The sequence below is a fragment of the Protomyctophum parallelum genome (assembly GCF_964188405.1).
Source record: "Protomyctophum parallelum genome assembly, chromosome: 17".
Taxonomy (NCBI): domain Eukaryota; kingdom Metazoa; phylum Chordata; class Actinopteri; order Myctophiformes; family Myctophidae; genus Protomyctophum; species Protomyctophum parallelum.
Window position 1 is genome coordinate 26,464,056 of NC_139719.1, and position 14,098 is coordinate 26,478,153.

At 40.8% G+C, this 14,098-nt stretch overlaps 1 protein-coding gene across 1 annotated transcript; it reads left to right on the plus strand.

The window, feature by feature from the left end:
• Nucleotides 1–10,884: 10,884 nt before the first annotated feature.
• Nucleotides 10,885–13,909, plus strand: cabp5a (calcium binding protein 5a; the record flags this gene model as incomplete). Its single annotated transcript, XM_083787532.1, has 6 exons — nt 10,885–10,932; nt 11,515–11,545; nt 12,707–12,850; nt 13,032–13,141; nt 13,380–13,527; nt 13,884–13,909. 6 exons carry the CDS (start codon nt 10,885–10,887, stop codon nt 13,907–13,909), a joined length of 507 nt encoding a protein of 168 aa, XP_083643658.1.
• Between the last annotated feature and the right edge of the window lie 189 nt (nt 13,910–14,098).

Below are 14,098 nucleotides of genomic sequence, written 5' to 3' on the forward strand. Positions count from 1 at the left end.
CGCTCTCCAGATTCCAGAACACAGACCACCACTGTGTAGCCTGTAGGTGGTGTGTACAACTCTATGATGTGGTGGTGGTCCCCCATAGAGTTATATAGGGTGGTCCAGATTCCTGAACCCCTTCTTCAGGAAAGTACATTGTTAAAGGTGGGCTCCCACTTCCAGAGTCTGACCCAGACCTTATAATGCCAGCCTTGCCAGGTGTCAGATTATGACACCAGACAATTATGATTGGCACACCAGACACCACCCTAGAACCGACTTAAGGCTCATACATAGTCTGGATTTTCGGTGGTGGGCCCTTCTCTCTGTTAAGGCCTATTCATAGTCTGGATTTTCGGTGGTAAGGTGACCACCGCTCCGGTGGTGAGCTGACCACCGGAGCTGAAATAACATTGAGCGGTGGTGAGTAAAAACAGAGAGAAGGGCTGGAGCGGTGGCGGTGGTTTGCTCTTCACCGCGGCTCGTGACGTCATGTTGTAGTTCGGTGGTCACCCCACCACCGTAAATCCAGACTATGTATGAGCCTTTACTCACCACCGCTCAACGTTATTTCAGCTCCAGTGGTCAGCTCACCACCGGAGAGGTGGTCACCTCACCACCGAAAATCCAGACTATGAATAGGCCTTTACACATGTGACATGACATAACTCAAGGCTCATACATAGTCTGGATTTTCGGTGGTGAGGTGACCACCGAACTACAACGTGACGTCACGAGCTGCGGTGAAGAGCAAACCACCGCCCCAGCCCTTCTGTTTTTACTTTTTACTCACCACCGCTCAACGTTATTTCAGCTCAAGGTTCAAGGTTATTTTATTAGTGTCCCCGAAGGGCAAATGGTTTTACAGCAAATCATACGGCTTGAAACACATATAACATACATCGATCAAACCAAACTTATTGCTGCTGGTCGCAAGCGTGCGCTGCGCCCGGCCTACTAGAAAGAAGAATGGGGGGATAGGGGGGGATGCATAGAGGCTGTGTGTAGAGACATGTTTGTCCGTGGGAGAGTTCGATGGGAAAGTTCATTCTCATGTGTTTGTGTAAGTGTGTTCCCGAGCATATCTTCCGAAGGCCATGTAACGTTGCCTCAAGTCCTGCGTTATCATGGCGGGTTCAGTGGAAAACGAGCACGGCCCAGTCCGAAGACACAACAGGTGTCAGGCAGAGGATTCTTTTCTTGCGCTGTTTCTTCTTGTGGAGATTGTCAATGGGGGTGGGATCCAGATTCGTTTTTAGAGCGAGGGATATAGCAATATGGCTATTTCTCCTCTCTGTCTGTTATGGCTCTCTGTCCATAATGGCTCTCTGCAGGGCGCTGACCCGTTCCAAGATCGTGTCCATCTTCCGATGTATCTCCCCAAATATCCTGCCCAGCCCAGCCCAGTTCCGGTGGCCAGCTCACCACCGGAGCGGTGGTCACCACTCACCAATCCAGACTATGAATGAGCCTTCAGCCTCCATCTGAGGGGTCTGTCCAGTGGCTTATTGACCTTAAATGCTCTGCATCTGCAGTGTCCCAGGTTGAGAGCGATAACCCTGAACCACCTGGTTCATATGTGCTGATAAAATTAGGTGCAGATACCAGCCCGTACCAATGGAGAACCACCTTACGGTCTCAGGTCATTTTACTAGCAGCTAGTCTATAACCGCTGCAGTTTACAGATACATTAGTTTTTGAGGGGCGCCAGCCCCTCCTATACACAGGTTTAATGTTTGTCTTTAGTTCAATGTTTGTTTTGTAAACGCCTTTGACAATGAAGGGAAAATTGATATTGTCATATTGTCTCTTTATTGTTAATGGTGTTTAATGTTTGTGTTTGCACCGTTTGTTTTACATCACCTAATCAACATGAGTTAGACTTTAATATATTAGCACCCCTCACTTCACACGGGTGTGATTTTTACTTCCCCTGGTCCAAGGACAGGAGTTTGCACCTGGGTGTCTCAAGGACTCAGTGTCCAAGAAGGAGGCCATGCCTGAGGGCTCAATGACTTGGGCTAATGGAGGAGGAAGATACCAGGATTTTCCCTAGGGTTGTTGTTCCCTAAGGGCCTTGTCACGTGATGGTGTGACCGTGTGAGTGGAGAATGCATGAAGGTGATTGTGATCAAACTGTATTCCCACATGGATTTGAGGGTGCTTTGGCAACCTACACCGTTGTGTCAACAAGACATGCAGTGTTGTTGTGTCCAGTGGCGTTGGTGAGGATGGATATACTGGATAGAGTGACTGTACCACTCATGCTGAGATTCTTCCTTTGGTGACAGGAAGGCCCCTGCTGCAAAGCTGGAGAGCACGGCCTCGCAAATATGTAGAATGCTATGTGCAATCCATGGGTGCACACACTGTATGTGTGCACCTGATGGGTATTTTTCCACCATATGCTTTAAAGGACTATAAAAACAAGGACCAAGGACTGTATTAAAAATAGTTACTATAAATAGCTTCGACAGCAGAGCTATGATACTAGAGTGCTGAGAGAGGAACACCTGGAACACCGGAACTCTAGAAATACTTTTAGAAGTAATCGAATTACAATATATACTTAGCTTAGCTTTAACCAGGATACTTTAAGTAAATAGCCAATATGAAAAATGTTACTTTAGGAGAATTACCTTCTAAATACCAAAATGTTTACCTTGAGTCCACCACAAGAAGAGAGGTCCATTCAGAGTGAGGTTTTTAGTCATATTTTATATTGATTCAGAGAGACAGAACCGGATCCACATACAGCATAATAATTTACAATCAGATTAGACAGACCCCGCAGGGCCGGTCCAACGTGGTCTCTCCATGCCTTTCCAAAATGGCATGGGGTATTTATACGGTTTCAATACAAAATGGAGAATGGTACAAAATAGACGTGGCAATACAGAAGAGCATCCTAACCAATGTAATGGGATATAGTTTTGGGAATGACCTGTAGTTCATAATTCAAGTCACTGGCCAACCCAGAAGACCCTAGATCGAGAAAGCACAGAGGCTGGCGTTGCCATGGCACCCGGTTGATAAGATTCCCCGGCACTAGAGCAAGGTCATACGCCTGCAGCAGACACCTCTCATTATTGCGAGTTTAGTGGCTGAGGCCAAACAAGGCCATAATTCAGCAGAACTATGGAATACCGGGTCATAGGTCCCAATGACAATCTCCTCCACCAAAACAACCGATCTACAAAATAAAAATACCTAACAGCACCCACCACAAACAGACACACACGCAGACGTGCAACTTGAACTTGAACCCACACGCAGATGTGCAACTTGAAAACACACAGCTTGATCAGGAAGTGTTATAAAACGTGTGAAACTTTTTGTGGAGGTGGTTCTGTGGACTACATTTATTATTATGTAATCATCACAGAGAGGGGTTCTGCTGATATTTTGTAGAATCTTTGCAAGGAAATATACTTTCTACCCAATATTTACACAGCAGCATCAAGTTTATGCAAACACTGAGCAATTTTTACCAATTTTACATTCTGTTAAAAGTCTGCCAAGAACACTGAGGGACAGCATACCATGAAAAGGATCAGCATAAAATGTCATATCCATACACAGTAAAATCTCTATAGGCCCTACACTAATTTAACTTATTGTGTGTAAATGCAGAGACACACACACACACACACACACACACACACACACACACACACACACACACACACACACACACACACACACACACACACACACTAATACTAATCATGATGGTATGTACTTGCCTAAACTTCACTGGGACCAACGTGAACCCCAGTAATAATATTAGGGATCAGCGTCAATTTGAATAAATGTAGTTAGTTAATTCCCACCACCACTGCCTTATATGGAAAATGGAGGATTTGAGGGTTAGAGGAAGAGAATGTGAATGTTAATTAGGACAGCCTGAAGGGAGAAAAAATATAAATTAATTTGGGAGTGGAGTCGTGGAGTGGATGAGGGAGCTATGAAAGAAAGATTAACGGATGTGGCCCCATTTCACATTTGTGCAAATAGTTATAGAAGTCTTTATGTGCATTGTATTCACCCATATTCAACCAGTCTGCATCAGGAGCAGTAGGGGTCTTGCTCAAGGACACTTTGACACAAAGCCAAGAGGAGCAAACTGGGTCACTCTACCTCCTGAGTTCAGATTGTGGTTGATGGTTTACAGCAGTGGTTCTTACAGTGGGTTCCGGGGACCCCCAGGGGTCTTTTGGGGGTCCCAGGGTGTCCCCAGCCAAATTAGTGTTAATATAGCATCAAAGGTCTGGTCCATTTGGGTCAATGGTTACACTCCCAAATCCATGTAGCAGTGTGGACTGTTAGACAGCCTTGTTTCATCCCTCCATCACATTATGAAGGATACTTCTTATACTTCTTAGAAAGAGAGAAGAAACATACTTTAATCAGTGTTTGTCCCAGGATATGACTTTACCACTGAGAAATAACTGGACAGGGAAAGAAAGGCCATAGTTTTTCAGGCTTACAATCTTGTAACAGAGTAACCTTGTGGAAACCAAGGAATTTGGTGGTACAGTATTTATACAGGACATATATATACAGGACAACTTTTTTATTTTTAGGTTGTTATTTGAGAAAGTAAAAGATCAGTGCTTTCTTTTTTCATTTTTCATTTGCTGCTTTCTTTCGTTATAACGATTTTAGCTATTTTTGACAAGTCGCTATGTATTTTTTTGACAACATTTTATGGCGTTTATCATTTATTTATCATTATCATTTACTTTAGTCCTACTAGACCCCAGGAAATGACATCTGGACACAATAGTCTTCTGTGTGTCTGAACGAATAGCTGACTACTAGGGGGCTGCCGTACTGTGTCATAGATGCAAGGCGCGTCATTCAAAACCCAGATAGGCTTTGCGTAAAGACCCACCCCTGCATGCCTCTGATTGGCCTACCGACAATGCCGGTCCGAGGTGGAAAGTCTGGAGACACTGACTGACGCGAGGTTACTACGAGCCTGTGGTCGGAAATATTGCTCTGTGTTGGCTCCTAATTAAAAAACTAAAGGCTATATGGGGCAACACAAAGAAACAAGCGAAACGAAATAAACCTAACCTTAAATCAATAACAAACACTAACTAATCCTACCAAACATGAAAAATAATGGTTATATTATGAGTGTGCCTGACCAAAAGAATGACGTTTACAAAAAAAACAAAATCTCCCATACTGTATGAAGATAATTATTTTTACAACTAAAGCATGACTCAATGTAACTTTATCACTACCGGTACTTGGATTTCGAATGACGCAGGCTCAATATGTCCCCCCACCCTTCCCCCCTTCACATTCAGTAGAATCCTGTCTAGTAGGACTATAGTAAATAAGAAGAAATCGACATAAAACTTTGCAAAAAGACATATAACCACTTGTTCGAATGCCCCCGCCCCCTGTCAAAAATAGCTAAAATCGCTACAACTAAAGAAAGCAGCAAATAAATAAAAATTAACACTGATTTTTTACTTTCTCTAATAACAACCTAAAACATGAACCCTGGTTGGAAAAGAAAACCAAAGTTGTCCTTTAAAGCTAACTTTGAGACTATAGTATCTAGTCCTGTATCTAGTCTGTGGTTATGTCGATTATTGTCTCCACCAGGCCGAAGGCATGTGGGGAGAGTATGTTTTGCACTCCGTCCGTCCGCGTGTGTGTCCGCGTGTGTGTCCGTGTGTCCGTGAACAGCTAATCTCGGCCACCGTTAACCCGGTCGATGCCATATTTTGCACACACACTCCCTGGATGCCAACCATGAACCTCTGCCCCAAACTTTCCAGAACGGCCTGTTATAGCGCCACCAGGAGGCCGCTTTGTGCAAAACAAGTTTTTCGATGCCATATTTTGCACACACACTCCCTGGATGCCAACCATGAACCTCTGCCCCAAACTTTCCAGAACGGCCTGTTATAGCGCCACCAGGAGGCCGCTTTGTGCAAAACAAGTTTTTGCACAGTACACCTACAGATTTTGTCCAAACATCACGCAAATTGGTACACAGTCTCTCTAGAGCCATTCAACGAAACGGGTCTTTCAGATTTATCACACTCCATCCTGATTGGTTAAGATTGGCTTCCAAAGTTCACAGGAGTGCTCAGTTTCAAACAAAATGCTGCAAATCATGAACACATCGCGTGATTTCCGTGAAATTGTGCACCCACATTCCCACTAGGCCGAGGACAAAATGCCACATGAACAATTTCAACTCAGCCTCAAGGTGGCGCTATAACTGGCCGAAAAGTGTTTTTACCTCTAACTGCACGGATCTGTGGATAACCTGGTGGAGACCTGTGCCCGGAAGGGCACTTTTTCTAGTCTTTTAATAGTTTCGTTTACTGTAGGTTTAAGTTTGTTTGGCGGCTAACATTAATTGTACAACAGAGATTATACTGAATGGATTAAAAGCAAAGGCGAGGGCAAGCAGACGTGCGTGCGTGCGTGCATGCACTTGTGTGTGTATGCGATAACGTTTGTGCATATAGTATCAGGCATGCTAGAACTAGAGATGATCACACAGAGTCGCCAGATGAATGAGTTAATATAGCATAAAAATCAGTTGAGCCACTGTCTATCGATCACACATACAGTAGCCTATAATAAATCAAATGTTTATATATATCAACCTCGACTATGCAGATGACATATTTGCTCTCGTGTCGAATACAGCAGAGAAAGAAAAAGAACTACTGGCAGTAGAAATAGACTGCAGGAAGATCGGCCTCAAACTCAATGGCAAGAACACGAACACCAAAGTATTGGCATTTAAGCATGAGGACAAAAAATTGCCACTGCCAAATGGACAGTGCTTGAGGTAGTTGAGGACTTAAAATATCTCATCTCAGGGCCTGGACTGCTTCAACAGAACAGTATCTGAAGGTCCAGAGGGCACTAAAAATCAGCCCCTGCACCAACATTAAAGTGATGAGCACATTAACAGCATGAAACCCTCTTCTTCGCTCTTAGATGTTCTACACACTATTTTTCCACTATATTCTTTTTTTTTTTAAATAATTTTTATCCCACGATTTTGTAACCCATTTTTCACCCGTGTCAATTATCTAATGTGATCCTGGGCTCTACACACCCTCCGCCAACCTGGGGAGAGCAACGGACTTGAACTCATGCTTCCTTCATGCATGAGTGTCCAAGTTGCTCCCTGACAGGGGGAAGTTTCCCTGGTTGGACATAGCGAGTGGAAGGAACACATTATTCCAACCAGTTTCTTTCCCCTCCATCAGGCGCCCCGGCTGGCCAGGGGGAGGCAGTTTAGAGACCAGGATTACTGCATGTTTTTTGTGAGGGTACCTCCACTATATTATTTTTTATTGAGGTTTCTCAATTTGTATCTTCAAACATTTTATAACATTTAACAAGCCATTATCCTCTGATGATATTCAGGGTTTGTTCAACCTTATCCATGCATGCCTTCATCATTAATCACCTGCTGCATTTCCTTATTTTCCAGTTGCCTTCAAAAATAAGCTAAACACCTCCAACTTGTCCAATGTAATGCAGCTAGGTTTCTATCAAGAACAATAAAAAATTGCCACATTTCCCCTGTCCTTTCTATTGTTTGTTTTTAAATCACTTAAACAGCCTTGCATCTGCTTACATTTCTGACCCTCTGACCCCTAACAAGCCTTCCTGTAATCTTAGATCTGCAGACAAGCTGTTATTCCTGGTCTCCAGCTCAAGGCATGTAACTGAAGGAAATAGGGCATTTGCCATAAAGGCTCCATGCACACTTGTGGAAGTAACTTCCACCGGAAATTAGACAGGCTATACCTCAGTGTCTACTTTTTAAACTCTTTAAAAAACATTTAATAAAATGGCTAAAAACGTGCTTTTAACTATAGAGGAATGGACAGCTAGACTTTGCTTTTATCCCTCCTTTTTGTATTATTGTCCCCACCCAATCACCTTCATCTGTAGCAATCTAACACATTGCTTTTGCCCTCTAGTTAACATCCTTTTATGGCATGGACCTTACATAATGCTTTCCCCAGTGGAATCACGAAAATGTTTAATGAAAATTGGTATAAATTCCTAATGTTGACGCAAAGCCCCTAGAGGATTATACTACTTAAGCAAACAGATTTCTGGTCAATTTACATAACAGGGAGACTGGCAGAGGTGAAAGGGTCAAACGGGAGGGAAATATTCTATCCGAACCTTGGCTTGATGTACTTTAGCTTAGCCAGTTAACGCAAAACCTATAGTTATTATACCATGGTTTTAAGAAGGAAAGACTGACCGCATGAATCATAAGCCCGGATGACATTGGCATATTTTAGAGCAGAATTAAGCCAGCAAATGTCATCAATACCCCATAGATTATTACACGTTAACTGTAATTGGTCACAGTCTGCCTACATCTAATTCTTTTTAATTGTCATTTGAATGAAAGAAATGGGTAGAATCGGTAGATAATCCAAATGGGCTTCTAATAAAGACTTTCAATGTCAAATTTATGCAAACAAAATGGTTGGAAGATGTCCTTTCTTTATTATTGTTTACACTGACTGTGATGTTGGAGCAACATATTCCATTTATATCTGTATGCTGAATAGACTAATCCTATCCTACAATGTCCTCCCCAGATGTGGTCTAACATAAACAAATGAATGTATATTCAGTGATGTAACTTATATAGATGGAAATGTCAAACAAAGGAATTGTTTGAAAGTTCAGGAGCCAGAATTAGTAGAAAGCTTTATTGTCTTTTGCACTCTTGTCATAAAATGCAGTGTGTTATTTGATCACATGGCACTGAATCACATGACTACATTAACCACTTTCAAATTGGCATCCCTATTTATTTGTTATTAATTTCCCTAATCTTTAAAAAGTTTTCTAAATGTTTCAACAATGTGAAAAATGCTATTTTCAAAATGGTGAAAGTAGCCTGCTGCCTGCCTATATGATGTAGTAACAGTTTTCTTAGTTTTGGCTTAAAATTAAAGTGCATTGCATAGCATGTGATTAAACTTTTAGCTATTTTAATACAGTACAGAGCAAAGGTGTGCAGATCAGCTTAAAAAAGAGGCTTAGCGAAATGACCTGAAAATTGGAACACAAAACAAGCTCAAATATAATGCCTTTTTTGGAGTTCCAGCGAGATCAAATTGCGACCATGTTGGTCGTTGTTTCGATTTCGCCCCTCCTATATATATATATTATTGTATATAAAGAAGGAAACATTTAAAGGCAAGCTTTCACTGTCATAAAAAGGGGTTAGGTTGGGTAAGGGTAATTGTGCAGATCTGACCTGAAAACCACAGAACTGAAAAAGAAATACAAAAACAAAGCAAACAAGCAATTCTACCCTCCAAACTGTAAGTTGAGATCTTTAAGTATTCCGTTAATTTTCCTAGCAGGGGTATCGCATGTACCTTCAAAAGCGCTCCAGGCCCTCTCCCGTTAAATCATGCATGACCTGCGTCCTGAAGTGAAAAAAGTAATCACATTTGTTGCATAAGTAAAAGTATCAATACTGCAATGTAGAACTACTTCGTTACAAGTAAAAGTCTGGTAATGTACTTGAGTAAAAGTACAAAAGTATTGGCATCAAAATGTACCAAAGTACTCATGGAGAATGTCCCATATTTCAAGTTTTCAAATGTATAAAAATCTTTTGAAAATAGCAGATCTACAAGCTCACAATGTGTCGCGATGTGACGCATTGTGAGCTTGTAGATCGGCTATTTTCAAATGGCCAAAATGTATAGGCCTAATAGGGCTGAAATGGTAAAAGTTAAAGTAGTAAAGTAAAAGTACAATATTTGCCTCTGAGATGTAGTGGAGTAGAAGTAAAACTGGAAATTGGAAATACTCAAGTAAAGTACAAATAACTCGACATTGTACTTAAGTACAGAACTTAAGTAAATGTACTTACGGTAATTACTTTACACCACTGCCCAGGGATAACTCCTCCCTCCAGCAGCATACAGTACAACTCCACACACAGCCACCACACCTCGCTCCATTCATTCAGCATCAGTGCATCCCAACAGGTCGGCCAGGCTGGCTCGCTACACACACACAGGCAGGGCTGTCCTGTAGAGGAGGCGCTCAACTGATACGGAGCAAGAAGAGGACTTCCTCGCTCCACGGACAAAACCACTGGCCGCAGGACGTCATCCTCTACTTTAAAGTCGTGTTTTACACATGAATGCCGTTACACTGCTGGGAAATAAATTAAGATAAGACTTTAAGCCTTTAGTAGCTGCAATATATAAACAGAGAGGACGGTGAGTGGAATACTTTTATTTCTATGAATTGTGTTGATTCTGAAACTTTGGTAAAAATGTATAATTAATTGTCATGTGTATGTAATGTGATATCATGTCATGACAGATTCAGATTCATTTCATTTGTCATAATCCCTGTGTATTTGCATGCAATAAATTCATTAAAAAAAGATCCCCAAGTAAAAATCAAGTATCATTAAAATTATCAGAAGCACTGTGTGTTAAAGGTATATTTTTGGTTAAAACAAAATGCATTTTTTCTTTTTGTTAAAAAGTTAAAGTTAAAGTTCTAATAGTAACCATTGGTATAGAGAGTTCAATAACAGAGGTCACCTCGTCTCTCCAGCTTAAAAATAAATAAATAAATACAATTCCAGATGGGTTGCCAATTCCAGCCAGCCTGGAGAGAGTACCCATGTATCAGGTTAAATTGTATAGTGTATAGTAAAAATAATAATAATAAACACTCTACAGCGACGATTACTATCAGACTATTGTTATTTAGCACTTAATCACTTACTTCACCTTTAAAACAAAGTGCAATTTTGTCATTTTAAAGAGTGCTAAATTAACTTTAAATTGTAGCTTTTCATTCATAACTTACACTTATTTATTATTACCTTGTACAGGTATGACCCACGGAGCAGCATGCATTTTCCTGCGAGGAGGAAAGAATGTTGTAAGTATAAATAATAATACAAATAATTGTTTTTTGTATGTGAGGGAACTTGTATAGTACTTGTATTTGTAACAGATGCATAACAACAGGCCAAAACCAGAGGTAAAGCTTATCATTTTCCATGATATTGGCACAGTTGAAGAGATAATGACAAAGGAGCATCCTGGGCAATCTGCTACGAACGTTTTTAAGTTAAGGTAACTGCACGCGTGTCACAGAACAGCATGCATCTTCCAAACAATAAATGAAATAAAACAAATACATCAGCTAGTCAGTATTGTTGGGCGTGCTTTTCAGGTTCTCCACAGTTGAACAGCTCCATACAAAACATGGGTGTAATCTGCCCCGGATGCAAGAAGAAGGTGCTGCTCTCTTCACAACAATGGCATTTCATTTTAAATGAAATGAAGTGTACAAAAGTACACTTCAGTGTAGTGCAGTGTGCAGTGTGGTGTATGCTAGATGCGTAGCTATCTCATATGGAAGATTTTGAATTAACTATAACTACTGTACTTTTTCTTACCAACAGCTATTTGCTTTTAACTAAATGTAAATTGGCCAAATGTTTTTTCTTGTTTGCAGCAGAGAGAATTGGCTGAAGAAGAGGTTGAGGGTAAATAAAACAACAATTCTCATTGTTTCCTCTTGTGTATAGTCATTGTTAAGAAATCACACCCATGTGAGGTGAGGGGAAGTGGGGAACTATCATCATACATCATCATGCATCATATACATCACCTTCCATGCTCAGCCAATCAAATCATCACAAATATGATTCCGGCCAATCACAATTTGCGTCTTCACTTTTCTATCCTCACTTTTGTCTTCAATGTTTCTGCTTACACAAACACAGAAAGCTGGGCATAGGAGGGGCTAGCGCCCCTCAAACTTGAAACCTTCCATCTTTGCCCATTAATCGTGATCAATTGCTTTACATCAATTCTCAGTTAGATTTCAAGCTTCAATTAAAATGTAAATAGTTTCATCCGAAACGACATTAATTTCAATTAACATTGCATTTAAGGAAACGTGCTCTCACCAATAACCACGTAAACCAAATTCAGCGGGAAGTAGTTCTACAATGCAACTCGTTGTGAGCTTGTATCTGCAATTTTCTGTGAAGAGAAACAGTATAGAAGAGAAGCCTGCTATAGACTCCTTGGTATTTGGGTATATAACACTTAAATCTTATACCAGAATGTCCCAGGGGTCTACGTGGTTAATTCATGTGTTAATATTAATGAACCACTTCAACTTTAAGTGGCTGTTGTGGCTCCAAAACTGTGGAATGCACTTCCCATTGCAGTCAGAACTGCAGCATCACTCCCAATCTTCCGCCGTAGCCTGAAAACCCACCTTTTCAGACTCCATCATGGCCCATAGCACTTACCCTGGCCTAACCCCTTAGATAGCATTTCTGTTGGCTTAGATAGCATTTGACACAGACTTATAGCATGTTATGTAGACAGCACTATAATTGTATTGTATATAGTCATAGCATGCCATAGTACATATGTATAGCATAGTAGTAAATATGTATAGTTTATATGTATAGTGTATGTATAGTTTCATTATATAGATATTCCACTGTTACTTTCTTAGCTTACGCATGTTTCATGATAAATGCTTTTATGTGATGTATTCCCATGCTTTTGTTCTTGCTTAAATGTAAGTCGCTCTGGATTAAGAGCGTCTGCTAAATGCCTAAATTGTAATTGTAAATGTTAATTTGCTAGAAGAGGCTATGCAACCTTTTTCTTTGTTGTAACTGCAGAACTAAGGGATGCGTTCAATGAGTTTGACAAGGACAAAGATGGGTTGATCTCATGTAAGGACCTTGGTAACCTGATGAGGACCATGGGATACATGCCCACAGAGATGGAGTTAATTGAATTGAGCCAAAACATCAACATGAACCGTAAGTGGTAATGTATAGGCCATTGTTCGGCAGACAGTGTCATTTGCCCAGGATAACAGATTTTGATCAGATGTCGAATTGCGGACAGTAAATTTGTCTTAACAAGTAGACACTGACCGATCATGATATATGGCTGTTTCCATGCAATGTGTCGTTCCTGATGGTCTCATCTTCTCTCCAGTTGGTGGCATGGTCGACTTTGAGGACTTCGTGGAGCTGATGACCCCCAAACTCCTGGCAGAAACTGCAGGAATGATTGGCATGAAAGAGCTGAAAGATGCATTCAAAGAGGTGAGAGAGAAATACCCGTCATTAATAAATACAAATGTTTTATAGTAGGCTATTCACATGATATATGATAAATCTGACTGATAAATCTTGATCACATGATGACTCCAGAAATAATATTTACAGATGTGTGTGAGTTTTGGAAATGGGTAAAACATAATGTCCCACCCTCGGCCGTTCAGTGGAAATAATAATCAGACAATTGTGTTTGACATGAAACTGTTCCCCCTGCCCTGGTTAGTTTGATGTAGATGGAGACGGATCGATCACAACAGAAGAGCTGCGGTCAGCCATGACTAAGCTGCTGGGAAAACAAGTTAACCACCAAGAGATTGACGCCATAGTAAAAGAAGCAGATGGCGATGGTGATGGTAGTGTAGACTTTGAAGGTAAGCATTCTAACTTTTTACCAAACATAAGCAACTGTCTGACAAATGTAAATAACTGTACAAGCAGGGTTTGATCAGACTGTCTGATATATTTGACATACCGGTAATTATTATATATAATATAACAATTTAACCCCTTAAACCCTGCATATATATTCACGTTCTTGACAACTTCCGGTCACTTGCAGACCATGAACTCTCTGGGTCTATACTGGTCAATAAGGTCATATATTTATACCCAGTCTCACTCATATATTCCATACGCTTGCGAGATATAAAAAGGAGGCAAATTAGGTCTATTACAATGTCATATCAAGCTGATTATGCTGTTCTTTTCCTCATTTCTCCTCCTACAGAGTTTGTCAAAATGATGTCCATCTGAGCCAAGGAAGACCTCACATCAGAAAATATAATATTCCTCTGCTGACAGTGTCACTTTCACTCAAATAGCGTACCAAGACAGACACACATGGACAACATATTTATGGTCACATCCAACAAATGTAATATAAATGGACACTCAAAACATATCAATTCACTCAACAAGAATATCAACAACTATGAAAAGACA